Raw genomic sequence first — 16,231 nt, 5'->3', positions numbered from 1 at the left:
GGCGTTGACTGCCTGCAAAAGAATCTTGATAATAATTATAAAAAAGTCATTCTCACTTTTTCTCTTAAGATTAAAAAAAAGAAAATATATTTTGAAGAAAAAATATATTGCACTTTTTATAAATATATAAGCATATTTAAACCTAAAATCCTTAATTTCCCCAACATCAATTTAGGTTCAAATACACTTTATGTAAGAGGGAACATTTTTATGTTTTGCAACTGATCAGTTTTTCTGTTAAGGTTTACATTTTTATCATGTTTTTGCCTTCACTAGTTCCTGTAGTTACATATTTTTTTCCCAGATATATCCAGTTTCACATTTTACATGAGCTCCTATGTACTGCATCAAATAATTATTATAGAAGAACTGGAAAATGTTTTTTAAACATCGGATCACACTACTGAAACTGCTCCGAAGCAGATGATCGGGAATCAAACAGATGATACTTCGCATGAGTTGATTTGATTTATTCAGATACTAAAAAGAAGTTGCTCTGCTGAACAAATGCAATAAAGCAGAATAAAAAGAAATGAATCACTTCATTTCCACATGCACTGACAGTTTTCAGTTCTTAGTCATTAACATGCTAACCCTGATTTTCCAGATTTTTAGGGCTCGGATATGCATAAAAATTTAAATCTGTTCAAATGTATCCAAGTGTTATTATAGTTAAGTCTAAGACTAGTGTGATATCTTAAAAAAAGAAAAAGAAGTCACACACCAGAGCAGATATTGATCAGTCTTGTCAGGTGAGTGTCACGGCCACCCAGATTTCGTTTCCAGAAGGTACACTTGCAACAGGTTAGCATTGACACACCTCCAGATAACCAGCTATAAATACAGCTGCACCCAACACAGAAATTACAAGAGAGCTTCTTCCAACGGATCAACTCTTCACTTCACCAGAAATTACAAGAGAGCTTCTTCCAACGGATCATCTCTTGACTTCTTCTCTTCACCATGGGGAACTGTGCTGCCTGCTGCCGAGGATTCTGGTGCAGGGCCAAAAACCCTGACGTCCGGATCAGTCTGCCTGCGGTCTGCTTCATGTGGCAGATCGCTATGATCATCTTGTTTGGAGTGTTTGTGCGCTATGATGAAGAGTCGGACGCACACTGGTCTGAGTACAAGCGTGCAAACAACATCACGAGTGACATCGAGAACGACTTCTACTACAGATACCCAAGTGAGTTTTGCACGGATTGATACTTAAAACAATGCATTTATTATTTAATCTTATTTTATAGCAACACTTGTTAATCAGCACAATAATTATATTTTGCTGAGCTTAAAAGTTAGGAAGGTTGTGTTATATATTCATCCATTAACCTTCTCAACCCTCTTTGTCGTTGCCCTGTCAGGCTTTCAGGATGTGCATGTGATGATCTTCGTTGGTTTTGGCTTTCTCATGACCTTCCTGAAGCGTTACAGCTTTGGCGGGGTCGGTTTTAACTTTCTCATCGCTGCCTTCGGTCTGCAGTGGGCTCTTCTCATGCAGGGCTGGTTCCACTTTCTGGATCCGGTTGATGGCTATATCAAGATTGGAGTTGAGAAGTAAGTTTTGCACCTCACAACCTTATTTATGGTCTTTGGGTCCACTTGCACATGAAGTAAAGCTGGTTTTCATGTGTGCCGCATAGTGTCATCATATGCAAGTTTAACTCAACACACTGCAAATTAGATTTTCCTGAGCAGTGCATCAATTGATGATGACTTATGTGATACAGCTGATGTAAAAAACGAAGACCAAAAATTAACCACCATCTTTTTTTCTTCAGTATCATCAATGCCGACTTCTGTGTGGCTGGATGTCTCATTGCTTACGGAGCTCTGCTGGGAAAAGTCAGTCCAGTGCAGCTGATGGTCTTGACGTTATTTGGCATCACACTGTTTGCAGTCGAGGAATACATCATTCTTCATGTTCTCCATGTGAGAAGCAGTCTTATGTTACCATTAGTTATTTTATACTTTTATATGGTTTATTAATAATTTCAATATTTTCATTTTAATGTTAGTTGTACTGTCTGTTAACTAACATTGAGTAAAGTTAACAGAACTCAAAGCATTTGAACATTTTTAAAAATTTTACATTTTCTATTTTTTTTATTTCATTTTGTATTTTTCTGTACTACACAAGCGAATTGAAATTAATTAGCTATTTTTTATGTGCTTTCTTTTCAATTAAGAACAATGGTTTTAAAAGGATTAATTTTAGTTTCAGTTAAGTTCTTTATTATATTTATTTATTAGTTATTTGTTTCATTTCCAATTAGTAATTTTGGTGGTTCAACTAAAAATAAAATAACATTTTTAAATGTTCCCTTGGTAACAATATGAATTACCATTTTAACTTAAAAATACTTTTTTTTTTCAGCTTTATTTCAATGAACAAATATGTTTAAAAACATTTTTAGGTTCAATTGATAATGACCCTGGTGAATATCCATTATCCCCAGGTCCTTAATATCTCTACACAAATAAAGAAATTCTAACAAACTTTTTTGACCTTTCACAGGTTCGGGACGCTGGCGGATCCATGGTCATCCACACTTTCGGAGGATATTACGGTCTGACAATATCATGGATTCTCTATCGACCGAAACTAGACAAGCGTCTGAATGGATCTGTCTACCAATCGGATGTCTTTGCTATGATTGGTAAGTTATGACTTCTTATACATTCCATAAGATCTTACCACAAAAAAATCCAGTGCTTTAGCTGAAGATGTTCGTTTTTTACAGGGACTCTCTTCCTCTGGATGTTCTGGCCCAGTTTCAACTCTGCCATCTCAGATCATGGAGATGGACAACACCGGGCGGCCATAAACACCTACCTCGCACTGGCTTCTTCAGTCCTGACCACATTTGCCATATCAAGCCTTTCAGCCAAGAGGGGAAAACTGGACATGGTAAATTACAGCACTTCATTATGTCACAATTACATCAGCACCAGCAACAAACTAAACTAAAACCAAAAGTTTTAACAAAAAGTTAGTTTTTCTTTAAATTCTTATTTTACTTCAGCATTCAACACTTTCATTTTCATTTACTTTAACTTGAAGTACTAAAATGAATGTAAACATTCATAAAGGCATTAAAAAAACTAATAAATATGAAAAGAAAAATTACCAAAACTTTAAGTAAAAGGAAAACAGAAAATATGAAAACAAAACCTTAAAACATTCAGTTTAAAAGACTAATAAGAACTAGTATCTCTGATACTGAAATTGAAAGCATTGCATCTGCTTTGTGAATCTTAGGTGCATATCCAGAATGCAACTCTGGCTGGGGGGGTCGCCATGGGATCAGCGGCCGAGTTTATGATCACACCCTACGGTTCTCTCATCGTGGGCTTCTGCTGCGGGATAATCTCCACATTTGGCTACCTGGTGATCAGTGTGAGTAGAAGAGCAGGTGCATTTGAGCATCATATGCCATGTGAGAGCACATTAAATGATATAGTTTATTTGTTTTCTCATGCAGCCCTTCATGGAGAAGTATTTGAAGATTCAAGACACATGCGGAGTCCATAACCTGCATGCCATGCCCGGTGTCCTCGGAGCAGTCGTGGGGGCCATCACAGCGGCCGCTGCCAGTGAGAGCGTCTACGGACATGAAGGGTGTGTGTGAATCCAAACTCTTACTATAGATTGCAACTCATTTACATTTTAAGTCATACAAATTTGCTTTAATTGTAAAAGTGAAGTCAGGTTTATTTATACAGGACTTGATACAATACAGATTGTTTCAAGGAGCTTCATGTTAACAGAGGAAAAAACAGTGAGCCCCCCTGATAAATGGATTATTAAATCTAGTAGGGGGGAAATCGCTGAAATTTTAAATATTAAAAAGTAAAGCTTTTGAGATCAAAATATAGAATTCTGGAAGGAAAATCATCTCAGTATTGCAACAGAAAAAATAAAACAGCTCTGGTGTCATTAACTGTTCAGATCAGCTGAGATTCAGTTGAGTGCTGCACAGTTAAAGTCATTATCCAGCTCAATTCAGTTCACATTTTGCTCTCTCTCAACCCAGAGCAAGCTAAACCAGTAATATCACTGAACTGTGTTTCAGAATATTAAAAAGTGTGACTAAATACAAATTACTTTTTTCTCAACAGGTTGGTAAACACCTTCAATTTTAAAGGGAAGTATGCTGAAAGGACCCCTGCCACACAAGGAGGCTTCCAGGCAGCCGGTCTTTGTGTTGCTCTTGCTTTTGGAATCGTAGGTGGAGCCATAGTAGGTGAGCAGCCAAAAGATTTCTTTTTTAATTGACACCTTTTGATACAGTTTTAGTTTCAGTGGTCTATAACAACCCTCATATATGAATATGCAGGTTTAATCTTGAGACTTCCGTTCTGGGGAGACCCATCCGATGATAACTGCTTTGATGATGAGGTGTACTGGGAGGTGAGTTCGATTTCGTTTGTATTTACTTGTTTCACAGCTAGGTGGCACTGTGGTGGCACTATAGAACTCGAATTAGAACGTTATGTTAACATGTGACAACTAGCCCCGGTTTCTTTTATACTGTGTGAACTCTTTCGGTCTGGATTCTTTTTAATGATTAAAAATCTCCATTCCAGGTGCCTGAAGACGAGGAGAGCATCCCTCCCATTCTTGAGTACAACAGTCACATGGTCGGCAAAAATACAGACAGGATGTAAGTAGCATATATATGCTAAAAGAGAGACTGTACTATCTAATACTCTATAGGAATATTTATATATAGAAATTTAGTTTTCCCTTCCATTTTATTTAGTTAAAATTCCTAATTTTAGAAGTAGATTAAACATTTCAATGACTTGGTATATTTATAGTGAAATGCATTTTTTTGCATTTATTTTAAATGAATGGTTTCAAACGTCTCATTCATTCATACACCCTTTCACCGTTCAGGTCTAACTTCACTGTGGAACAGAGCTAATGCAAGAAATAAGGACTTCGTTATGGCAAAAGATGAACATGTTCACATCACATTGGGACCAAAAAAAAAACAAAAAAAAAAAACACAAAAAATGATGTTCAGACCAAGTCTGTGCTGTTCCTGTAATACCTTTGAGAGGTATTGACCTGCCTTATATAGAGCAGAGGCCCAGAAGGGTCAGCTATTAGTTCAATTTCATTTCTTTGCGCTCTAGAATACTCAAATTAAGTTAATAAGCTTATGCATTTATAATTTCTAAAGGGAAAGCTTGTACCTTATATACAATTTTTTTTTAAATCCAAATGTACAGCTAATTCTAGGATTAAACTGTATTAAGTTTCAATCATTCTGGAAACGAGAAACAGTAATTATTGTACTCTTGTCATGTTTGCTCCTGTGTTAAAGAACAGACTTTAGACTATTACAATTTCGATTTTATGAATGCGAGTTATTTATCTAGTTATTTTCAAGTGTCCGGTTATGTGATATATGTGTAGACTGTTATATTTCATTATGTGAAGGAGTACATGAGGACTTTTGAGAGGTCAGTGACCTCCGCTTGTTTTTAGACCATGTAGAATAATAATATTCTTCAGTATTTTAAATATAATATTAAACATAATAGGCCATTTACAATCTTTCTGCTCAGTGACTTTACATTGGTGCCCAAAAACTGTGTTCTTTTCTAAATGTGAATGTTTCATTGATTAACATTTTATGAATAATTGCTGTACTTTATACGGCGGTCTAATGTTTAAACATCTAAAAATGTTTCTCTTTTTTATGCTCTAATTGTTGCTTTCATTGTCTCAAGTATATTGTAAGACAAATCTGCAGCTTACATTTCTGTCAAATATCAAATCACTTTTATTTGAACTGGCAAATACAATGTATGTTGTATTTTATGTACCTGTATATTTATGAAAAAAATAAAACATATATAGAAAACATATAAAAGACATGCATTTAAAATATTTAATTATTTTGAAAAAAAAAATATTCAATTCATACATTTGTTGTGTTTTTTTGTAGGATCAAACAACAGATTTCATGAAAAAAAAAAAAAGCTTTTGGGCTTGTTCTAATAGAATACTGTGTAATAGTGAAAGTAAACCAACTTTGTGATTAACTATTAGCTAGAGTCTGTCAAAATCCCAGCAAACGCTCTTTAATTGAGCTGCTGGTCATCTGTTAGTGTGAGTTTGGTCACCCTCAGGCCAGACTCCTCTATTCAAATGGAAATAGACTCCTTGTGGAGGGTCAAATGGGGTCAATTAGGTCATTTCCTGATCAATCACCGTGACATTTAATGAACTTCAAATACACACTGCTTTTGTGAATGAGCACAGCAAGACTCCGATGATGGATTTGAGAGATTTCATGTATTTACGAATGACTTTAGTTGTGTCTGATTTCATGTTCTTGAACTGAATAGGTGTGCGATTAATAATACTGTGTCTGTAATCACACCTGACAAAAGCAGTGCTGTTTAATTTTACAGCCAGTAAGACAAGATTACTTTTACTATAATTGCACTTTACTTAATGTATATTAAGCACAATATGTACATTTTCTCTATGTATAAAATAAGTTGCAGATCTGTACTAAAAGAAAATGGTTTGGGATTTACTCAGAAATTTAAAAAATAACTACAAATAAATGTGTCATTTTACAAAGAAATATGACATTTTTAAGCAGAAAGACTGAAATAATATTTTCTTGTAAAATGTGCTTCAATAATCTTTCTTTTATTTGCAACTTTTCCAAAATGTGCAGTATATTACTGAGCTCCGTCTGTCCCATAATTCATTGTGTTTCATTACTAGTGTGAGAAATGAATAAGTCACAGTCTCATTCTTGGCTCAATATTTGCTCTGACTGCAAACCCCCCCACCCCTCTCTCTCTCTCTCTCTCTCTCTTTCTCTCTCTCTCTCCCTATATATATATATATATATATATATATATATATATATATATATATATATATATATATATATATTTATTTATATATAAACACCTGCATTTATTCTAAATCCGTTAATTTATTCTTAATTCTTAGTCCACCTGTTACGTTATTATTATTATTATTATTATTATTATTTTGCCTTTTTTTAAGTTTGACATTGATTGTGGATTCTATGTTTATTTTTCCATTTGTAGTATTAATAAAGTGCCATGTAATATTGTAGGTAAAAAAAAATTCTGTATGCATAAAATACAAAGAAGACCTTCTACATTTGCCAAAATGTGCTGTATAATACAGAGCACACTGTATCCCACAATGCAATGTGCTTGGCCTTTCATTTCCAAGGTGACAACTGATTGAGCAGAACATATGAAAATCATATGTAATATTACTTTTTTTGCGTGTTTTTTTTTGTTAATTAGTCATTAATTTCCCATCTACACTCTTAAAAAAAGGTCTGCACTCTAAAAAAAAGATTAAATTAAAGCAAGGGGATAAAAATAAAGATAAGAGAACCATAATAGGTCCATTCCAGGCTCATCAAAGCTCCTAAAAGGACCATTTTTGTGTGATAAAAAGCTTTCATGGTTGTTACAGGTTCTTCATGGAACCATCAATGCCAGCCTTTATTTTTAAGAGTGTATGTTCTGCAGTGGCAAGTCAAAAAGAAATTTACGTCAGGGCAGGTATGCAACAGCCCACTCAGGTTTTGGGGATTACGATGTATAAACAAGATGGACAGCAGTGAAGCACGCCGGCATGTCTACTGATTCCTAGCGGCTTTCCCATGGGGATGAGGAAAGGGGGAGCGGGGCCCCAGGAGTTAAAGATCTACCGCCGCATCGAGCTGAGCGGCTGAAAGCAGGAGGGCCAGGGTCAAATCTCCTCTCCTCTCTAATCAAACAAGTCTGCAGGGAATGGGGGTGTGGGGGCCGGGCTCTGAGGAAAGGAGGGTGTCGTTCCTGTAACAGAGATGTTCTTGTTAATCCCCTGTGTGAAGGGGAGCGGGCCGGCAGGCGGGCAGGTGGGCTGACCCAGCCTTAGTTTACTCTGAAAAGAACTGCCAGCGGAGTTAGAGCGCCCAGAGATCCACACTTGGATCACATAGCTCAGAGACTGTGTGTGGAACCACTTGGCCTGCCATTGTCCTACGTGGCCAGTCTTGTCTGAAAAGCCGTAGAAAGCCTGTAATCAGATTAAAGATTGCCAGGATGAAGGGGGCTAGTTTTTCTTTCCTTTTTTTTTTTTACAGGGAATGGGGAGGGAGATTGCAGCCCCTCTAATCAGTACCTGACATTGAAAAGCAGGAGAGGAGCTAAATAACTCGGCAGGGAGTGTTGGTACAAGGGCCTCATGGACAAATTGGCCTGTTGTTGCTTGAGTATAATGGTGGGCAGTGAGTGGTGGGGCTGGAGGAAAGGTGGTGTCTCACATTCAGTGGTCTTTTCCATCCTGAACTGATAATTATATCACTCTTTAAGGGCTGATTGACACTGGCTGATTGGTACATCTGTGCCGATATAACCTTTTTACCCAGAATCTGTCACTGAATCCTTCTTTAGGTGGTTGGGGAAAAAACACTTCATTTTGGTTGGGTCACAGTGCTGAAGATCCTGTCTGAGGGCTAAATAGTATGATATTAAAAAAACTGGGTTGGGCTTTCTGGGATAGTAATCAGATAGATCAGGTCATACTTAGAAGGGAGAGGTTATTATATGAGTATAGGAGAGCATAAGTCTAAGTGGACGTCCATGACATGTGGAGTCCCACAAGGCTCAATTCTCGCACCACTCTTGTTTAGCCTGTATATGATCCCTCAAATAATGAGAAAGAACCAAATTGCCTATAATACCCAGATTTACCTAGCCTTGTCTCCAAATGACTACCGCCCCATTGACTCCCTCTGCAAATGCATTGATGAAATTAACAGTTGGATGTGCCAGAACACTTTTCAGCTAAACAAGGAAAAAACTGAAGTCATTGCATTTGGAAACAAAAAAAAAAAGAATTCTCAGGGTAAATGCATACCTTGACTCTAGGGACTAACAACTAAATATCAAGTCAGGAAACTTGGTGTGATTCTGGAGACAGACCTTAGTTTCAGTAGACACGTCAAAGCAGTAACTAAATCAGCATACCATCATCTAAAAAACTTTGCAAGAATTAGATGTTTTGTTTCCAGTCAAGAATTGTAGAAACTTGTTCATGCATTTATCACCAGCAGAGTGGACTACTGTAATGGTCATCTCACCGACCTTCACAAGCAAACCATTAGAAAGCTGCAGCTCATCCAGAATTCTGCTGCCAGGGTTCTGAATAGAACCGGAAGATCTGAGCATATCACCCCATTTCTCAGGTCCTTACACTGGCTTCCGGTTACATTTAGGATTGATTTTAAAGTACTTTTACTTGTTTAAAAATCACTCAATGGCCTAGGACCAAAATATATAGCAGATATGTTCACTGAATATAAACTTAACAGACCCTCAGATCATTAGGATCGAGTTAGAAATACCAAGGGTTCCAGAAGAGATTAGATGTGCTAAAACAATAGTTAAATGCAGTGTAGCTGTGCATTTATTGAATGAGCACTGTGCAATGTCCAAACTGATTGCACTATATTTGATGTAAAATCATTTTCTTAACTGTTTTAAACTCATTTTATTAGTTAATTTGTATATAATTTTTTCCTTGTTTTATTGTTGTGATTATTATTATTATTTTATTTAATGTAAAGCGCTTTGATTAACCACTGTGTATTAAATGTGCTAATAAACTCACATTGCCTTGAATTTGGTTTCAGAAGAAATTCAACCCGTGAAGAAGTTCTGTGGCCATAATAGGAAACTGATGTTTAAAACTGCCCATTAATTTTAACACACTAAAAATTGCATGTAAACACTGTATGAAATGTGTAAATAACAAAATTCAATTTCCAAATAAAAAGTTAAATGTATAGTTAATAGAGATTGCAATGAAATATATATATATATATATATATATATATATATATATATATATATATATATATATATATATATATATATATATATATATATATATATATATATATATTTACTTTTTATAGTTTTTAATGAGATGTTATTTATATCTGAAACACCTAAAATCAAAGTCAGATGTATGGAAGTAAAATAATGACAAAAGTCTTTGAAACAAACTGAAAAAATAATGCATTGCAGTGCGTATATTTTAATGCCTTGTATTTTCAGGGCTTGCATTTTAGGGGCTGAAATTCAACCTAGTTGTTTATTTAAGCTGTCTATATTTCAATTCAAAACATTCACACACATTTTCTTGAATAAAAATTCAATAATTCATTTTCTTTAACTCTGTTATTGCGATGCATTTTTGTTCAGTTATTGCAATTAAATAAGCTTTTTCGTTTCAAAGACATTTCTCTTTTTTTTCATACAGATGCAAACAACATGCAGGACGCCATTTTGTTGTCATGTGACAAGAAATTCATAAAACAGGAAGTGATCCTCGTGGCTGTGTGTCAAGGTCAGTATGTATCATTTGATATTTTTATGGCATTTTGACATTAATCCAAGTTATCAGGTGTCATATAACCCCAAAATACAGATATTTATTCAGAAACATAGGCTTGCATTTCAACTTTCACCAAAAAGGTTTGTAAAGCAAATGTTTTGTTGAAAATAGTAACTTGAAAAGTTTGTTCAAAAAACATGAAATCAATATGAATGCAATGATTACAGTAGCACGTTTATTTATTTAATTATATTAGGCACTTTGTATGTATGCATGTCTGTGTGTGTGTATTTTGGGGAAAAATCTTTTTCTTAATCAGACAAAATACATTTTAGGGTTGTTTTTTATTTGTAAGAAAAAATACAAAAAAAAATTTCACATAAAAATAGAGGTAGGTTCTAAGTTAGGGTTACAGTAACTAGACGTAGATAAAAACAGTAAAAGTCTATTAAATGTCCCCATTTTGATCTGATCATAAAACATTTTCCAGGGCCAAACCACAACCTTTTATTAGACTGTTGCATCATTGTACAGTGATCATTTCAAATGTGAAGTCCAGCATTATTTTCTTTAATGTAAAGCGTGTGACTGTGAATCAGACCTTTCATAGTCTTGCTTTCCTTAACGGTATAAGAGAAGAATCCCTCCAAAGCATCATGGGCCTTCAAAACCCAACCCTGCTTGTTATGCTAATCCTCATTATTTGTCCCCTATTAGAGGACCTTCCTTCTCTGTGTGTTGGTTTTCCTAAACTGCTTCTCATGTCGGCTGTTCCTTTATATGTATTCATCAGTTTCTACCACCAAGAGCATTATACCTCATTAAAACTCAACCAGGCTTTTTCAGTGCTACATGAATCCCCTCGCATGGGTCAAGGGTTCAGGTCTTAGAGAATATGACCCCACAGACTATAAATATAGCGGTCCATTTATGACAGTCCAGCTCTTTGATTTGGACACAAGAGGCAAAGGATTGGAAATTAAGTTGAATGTTGGTGGGACAATAAATATGGAGCACAAGCAGCTCAAACTAAAATGTTATTCTAATTAGAGGATCCACCTGCATTGGGGAAAGCGTAAATGGATGTGGGAGGGATGAACCCAGAGTCCAATTAAGAGCAATTGTTTTGAAACCTGATTATTTGCCTTTTCATCCATCCTTGGTGCTTGATTAATGGGTTGCTGGATGGGAAAAATACATTTTAGGGTTATGTTTTGAAAGGATGTTTACATTTGAAATTACACTTTTACATTTGAGATTGGGCTTCAGAATTATGTCTGCTGGCTCCTTTAAAGGAATAATTCACCCAAAAATGTACTTACTCCATCCAAGATATGAGTTTCTTCATCAGGACAGATTTGGAGAAATGTAGCATTATATCACTTGCTCAGCAAAGGATCCTCTGCAATGAATGGGTGCCGTCAGAATAAGAGCTCAAACAGATGATAAAAAGATTACAACTCCAGTCCATCAGTTAACAATCTTGAAGAGGAACATTTTTTTTTTTATCATTAAGAAATTTTCTAATTTAAAGTCCTCTATCCATAATATTGCTGTTTTCAGTGAAAAAAAGTCATCTCTTCTGAATCAGGAGAAAAATATGCACACATCAAGCAACATTTATGAGCAAATAAATATGTGGGTGGATTTTGATGTGAGAAGACATCAAGGGATGGACTTTTCCTACTGGAGGAAGTGTTTTAATGGATTTTGCACTTGTGTTTTGGCCAGAAGTTTTAAGTTAAAACACCTTAATGATGGATTTGTTTCTTACAATCAAGCAGCTTTTCATTTAACAATTAATGGACTGAATTAGTGTGGATTGCTTGTGGATTATTGTGAGATTTTTATCAGCTGTTTGGATTCTCATTCTGACGGCATCAATTGACTTCAGAGGATCCACTGGCGAGCACTAAATTTCTCCAAACTTATTCTGAAGAAACAAACTCATGTATGGCCTTTATTCCAAATTTTGGATGAATTATCGCTTTAAATTAGAAAACAGTCAATGGCAATGTAATCACCAGGAATATAATATGGATCTCTTCATTAACACATTAATCTCTGGCCAATCCTTCTTTTCCCAGCCCTCCTATCAGTTGTGCGCTGCTCAATATGGAAGAGAGATGGAATCGACTGATGAACACATCTGCCATGTTTAAGGAGAGGGTAGACTTTCCTGTTCTCCATATTTCCTTCCCACCCCCAGAGTGACAAGCCCTCTAAATGAGGCTCTTAAGCCATGTCAGCACTAGAATTACAACTAATTACGAGGTGGAACCAATGATTATAGCTGGCTCCTTTAAGCTAATGCTTGGAGCAAAAGGGGATTAATTGGTTGGAATAAACTGATTGGGTCGTTTGATCGATTCTTCTGTTGAGTGACACAGACTGGGACAAATTATTTTCCTTCAGTTGACAGAAGAAGAAAAGCATAGAGTTCTTGAGTGGGGATGGACTTACAGGACAAGCTGTCAAACATAAGCGCTTAAAGCATTGGAAACACCCCTCTCCCTCTGTTCCACCATCTGCTGCGGTGTTTAACATGTGTTTGAGGTGATGTGCAAATGGGGCATGTGGTCATCAGATGTGTTATTGCAAGTTTTAATGTAAAGTTTTTTTTTTATTATTATTGTTTGGGGTGCTCTCGGGTTTGTGGAGAACTTGATATGTTCTTGCTCAAATTGTAGTGAATTTTGTTTGCTAAGTAGCAGTACCTGGATAGAATGCGTTTGATCTTCTGTCAGAAAAAAAAAATATATAAAGAATATATATGTAAAAAGAAATATAAAAGAATATTAAATTAGTGTTTGAAAAAAAAATGTTTGAATAATAGAAAAAAAAACACAAACAAAAAACATTTAAAAGGGCTTTTCATTTGGGTTTGACCTATTTTTAAATTTAAGTTAAAAAAAGTTTTTTCATCCCTTCAGAAACTGATAATGGCTTTACTGCATATGCAATGATAATTATCATGCAGCACCACATTGCATATAGAAGTATCATGTACTGACAGAGTTTGAAAAAAAAAATTATAATTAAAATTATATGAAAAGTATTCAGACCCCCTTAAATTTTTAAAATTTCAAGTTCATTTTTCCGCCTCAAATGTACACACAGCAGACATGTTGACAGACATTTTTGCACATTAAAAAAGAAAAACTGAAATATCACATGGTCGTAAGTATTCAGACCCTTTGCTCAGTATTTAGTAGAAGCACCTTTTGATCTAATACAGCCATGAGTCTTTTTGGGAAAGGTGCAAGTTTTTCACCCCTGGATTTGGGTATTCTCTGCCATTCCTCCTTGCAGATCCTCTCCAGTTCTGTCAGGTTGGATGGTAAACGTTGGTGGACAGCCATTTCCAGGTGTCTCCAGAGGTGCTCACTGGGTTTAAGTCAGGGCTCTGTCTGGGCCATTCAAGAACAGTCACAGAGTTGTTGTGAAGCCACTCCTTCGTTATTTTAGCTGTGTGCTTAGGGTCATTGTCTTGTTGGAAGGTGAACCTTCGGTCCAGTCTGAAGTCCTGAGCACTCTGGAGAAGGTTTTTGTCCCGGATATCCCTGTACTTGGCCGCATTCATCTTTCCCTCGATTGCAACCAGTATGATGCTTCACTGTTGGGACTGTACTGGACAGGTGATGAGCAGTGCCTGGTTTTCTCCACATACCGCTTAGATTTAAGGCCAAAAAGTTCTATCTTGAGCTCATCAGACCAGAGAATATTATTTCTCACCACCTTCAAGTCCTTCAGGTGTTTTTTTAGCAAACTCCACAGGGGTTTTCATGTGTCTTGCACTGAGTATAGGCTTCTGTTGGGCCGCTCTGCCATAAAGCCCCGACTGGTGGAGAGCTGCAGTGATGGTTGACTTTCTACAACTTTCTCCCATCTCCCGACTGTATCTCTGGAGCTCAGCCTCAGTGATCTTTGGGTTCTTCTTTACCTCTCTCACCATGGCTCTTCTCCCCCGATAGCTCAGTTCGGCTTGACGGCAAGCTCTAGGAAGGGTTCTGGTCGTCCCAAACATCTTTCATTTAAGGATTATGGAGGCCATTGTGCTCTTGGGAACCTTAAACAGAAATTGTTTTGTAACCTTGGTCAGATCTGTGCCTTGCCTCAATTCTGTCTCTGAGCTCTTCAAGCAGTTCCTTTGACCCTTATGATTCTCATCTGCTTTAACATGAACTGTGAGCTGTAAGCTTATACAGACAGGTGTGTGGCTTTCCTAATCAAGTCCAGTCAGTATAATCAAACACAGCTGGACTCAAATGAAGGTGTAGAACCATCTCAAGGATGATCTGAAGAAATGGACAGCGTCTGAGTTAAATATAAGAGTGTCACAGCAAAGGGTCCGAATACTTAGGACCATGTAACATTTCAGTTTTTCTTTTTTTAATAAATCTGCAAAAATGTCAACAATTCTGTGTTTTTCTGTCAATATGGGTTGCTGTGTGTACAATAATGAGGAAAAAAATGAACTTAAATGATTTTAGCAAATGGCTGCAATATATCAAAGAGTGAAAAGGTTTTTAAGGGGTCTGAATACTTTCCGTACACACGGCACATTAGACAAATATAACCTTGAATTTTTTGAAAAATGCAGGTGAAAAGGTTGAATCCTACCAGAAAGTTGTTTCCGACCCAAATAAAGGCTTGCTAACCCCTTGTATCCTCATTCCCACCCCCTGATCCGGAGAGGAGACCCAGCGTCATCTGTATGCACTGCAGCCAGTGGCCCTTGTGAGTTTTTTTTATAGAGGCCCCATCGGATCTTGGAAGCAAAAAAAACAACAGATTAGTCATGATCTTATCCACCAAGTATCTGCCCCTTTCTTTTCTACATCTGACAAGTGTCTGAGAGGGGGAGGGTCTGCTTTTCAGAGCCATCAGATGAACTTCACACCAGAAAAAGAGGTGGGTGATGTGGGGAGAGGGATGTCTTTTCAGTCACGCTTAGAGAAGCGCCCTTCTCAGTTGCAGGGACAACACTGTTGTTGCTAGGGATGAAGTCTCTCTGTAACTGGACAGTGGTTGCTAGGAAGGGCGGAAAGTAGAGGAATGCATGCTATGTCGTCTGGCAGCATTGTTGTCTTGGCTGAAACATCTCTTTCTCCCGATGCTTGCTGAATGACAGGTCAGTTGTGTACTTCACATGGGACCTGATTCCTTGTGAGGGGGACTTACTGGGTGGTACCACAGGAAAAAAAAAGTTTTGAATGCAGTTGGCTGAATATAGGCAGGGCAGATTCCCTGATTGCTCTTTGGTTGAAAGACATTTATTTCCACTATATTTTTTTATATAGGCTCCTTTATTTCTTGACTTCCTCAAATGCCACCTTTATATCAATGATTTTATCTATCCATGATACTGTAATTTCATCAGGCAAAATATGTATTTTTCATGCACTGGTCACTGGTTATAGACTAGTAGTTAGAAAACATTCAAGATTTAAGTATTTTTTTCATTTGCATCTGAAATTTCAATTCTAATACATATCTTTAAAATCCATTTTCTCAAAATGATTTTTTTCTAAAGCACTGGGCACTGATTGCACTGTAAATACCACTTCGGTAGTAATTACAACAAAACTTGACAATTTTACTCCTCTCTGTATTTTGAGGGTTTTTACATAAGGTTTTGTTCATATATAATTTATCCAAAAACATTTTATTCCTAAAAACATACTATAAATGTATTTTGGATAATATTTTCAGATTTATGTAGTGATAAAAAGAGAATTCTTTGAGTCTAAAATAAATAATATAAACACTTTTCACACAATGTTCAGATTTCTGTTCTGGAATGGTCTGTAAATTAGTTAC

General features: G+C 36.4%; 1 protein-coding gene and 1 long non-coding RNA gene across 2 annotated transcripts; one reads left to right on the top strand and one right to left on the bottom strand.

Moving 5' to 3' along the window:
- The first annotated feature begins 866 nt into the window (after window positions 1-866).
- LOC128017343 (ammonium transporter Rh type C-like) lies at window positions 867-5,860 on the top strand. Its single transcript, XM_052602690.1, has 11 exons — window positions 867-1,189; window positions 1,365-1,557; window positions 1,782-1,932; window positions 2,519-2,660; window positions 2,745-2,911; window positions 3,263-3,400; window positions 3,486-3,622; window positions 4,123-4,247; window positions 4,341-4,414; window positions 4,591-4,667; window positions 4,904-5,860. The coding sequence occupies exons 1-11, from the start codon at window positions 964-966 to the stop codon at window positions 4,929-4,931; spliced, it is 1,458 nt and encodes a 485-aa protein (XP_052458650.1). The 5' UTR covers window positions 867-963; the 3' UTR covers window positions 4,932-5,860.
- Window positions 5,861-10,748: 4,888 nt separating this feature from the next.
- LOC128016352 (uncharacterized) lies at window positions 10,749-13,151 on the bottom strand. Its single transcript, XR_008184152.1, has 3 exons — window positions 12,433-13,151; window positions 11,731-11,810; window positions 10,749-11,589 (listed from the first exon to the last, which is right to left on the bottom strand). It is a non-coding gene; the product is annotated as an uncharacterized LOC128016352 (long non-coding RNA).
- Between the last annotated feature and the right edge of the window lie 3,080 nt (window positions 13,152-16,231).

This window comes from Carassius gibelio, chromosome A7 (genome assembly GCF_023724105.1).
Source record: "Carassius gibelio isolate Cgi1373 ecotype wild population from Czech Republic chromosome A7, carGib1.2-hapl.c, whole genome shotgun sequence".
Classification (NCBI taxonomy): Eukaryota; Metazoa; Chordata; class Actinopteri; order Cypriniformes; family Cyprinidae; genus Carassius; species Carassius gibelio.
Note: the sequence above shows the minus strand (reverse complement) of the source record. Positions and strands in the feature narration are given on the sequence as shown.

Bases quoted from the DNA above. Each gene is read 5' to 3' on its own strand.
- LOC128017343 (XM_052602690.1), top strand. From the start codon at position 964: ATGGGGAACTGTGCTGCCTGCTGCCGAGGATTCTGGTGCAGGGCCAAA. The intron at 1,190-1,364 runs GTGAGTTTTGCA...TTGCCCTGTCAG, and splicing joins CTTCTACTACAGATACCCAA to GCTTTCAGGATGTGCATGTG. The intron at 2,661-2,744 runs GTAAGTTATGAC...CGTTTTTTACAG, and splicing joins GGATGTCTTTGCTATGATTG to GGACTCTCTTCCTCTGGATG.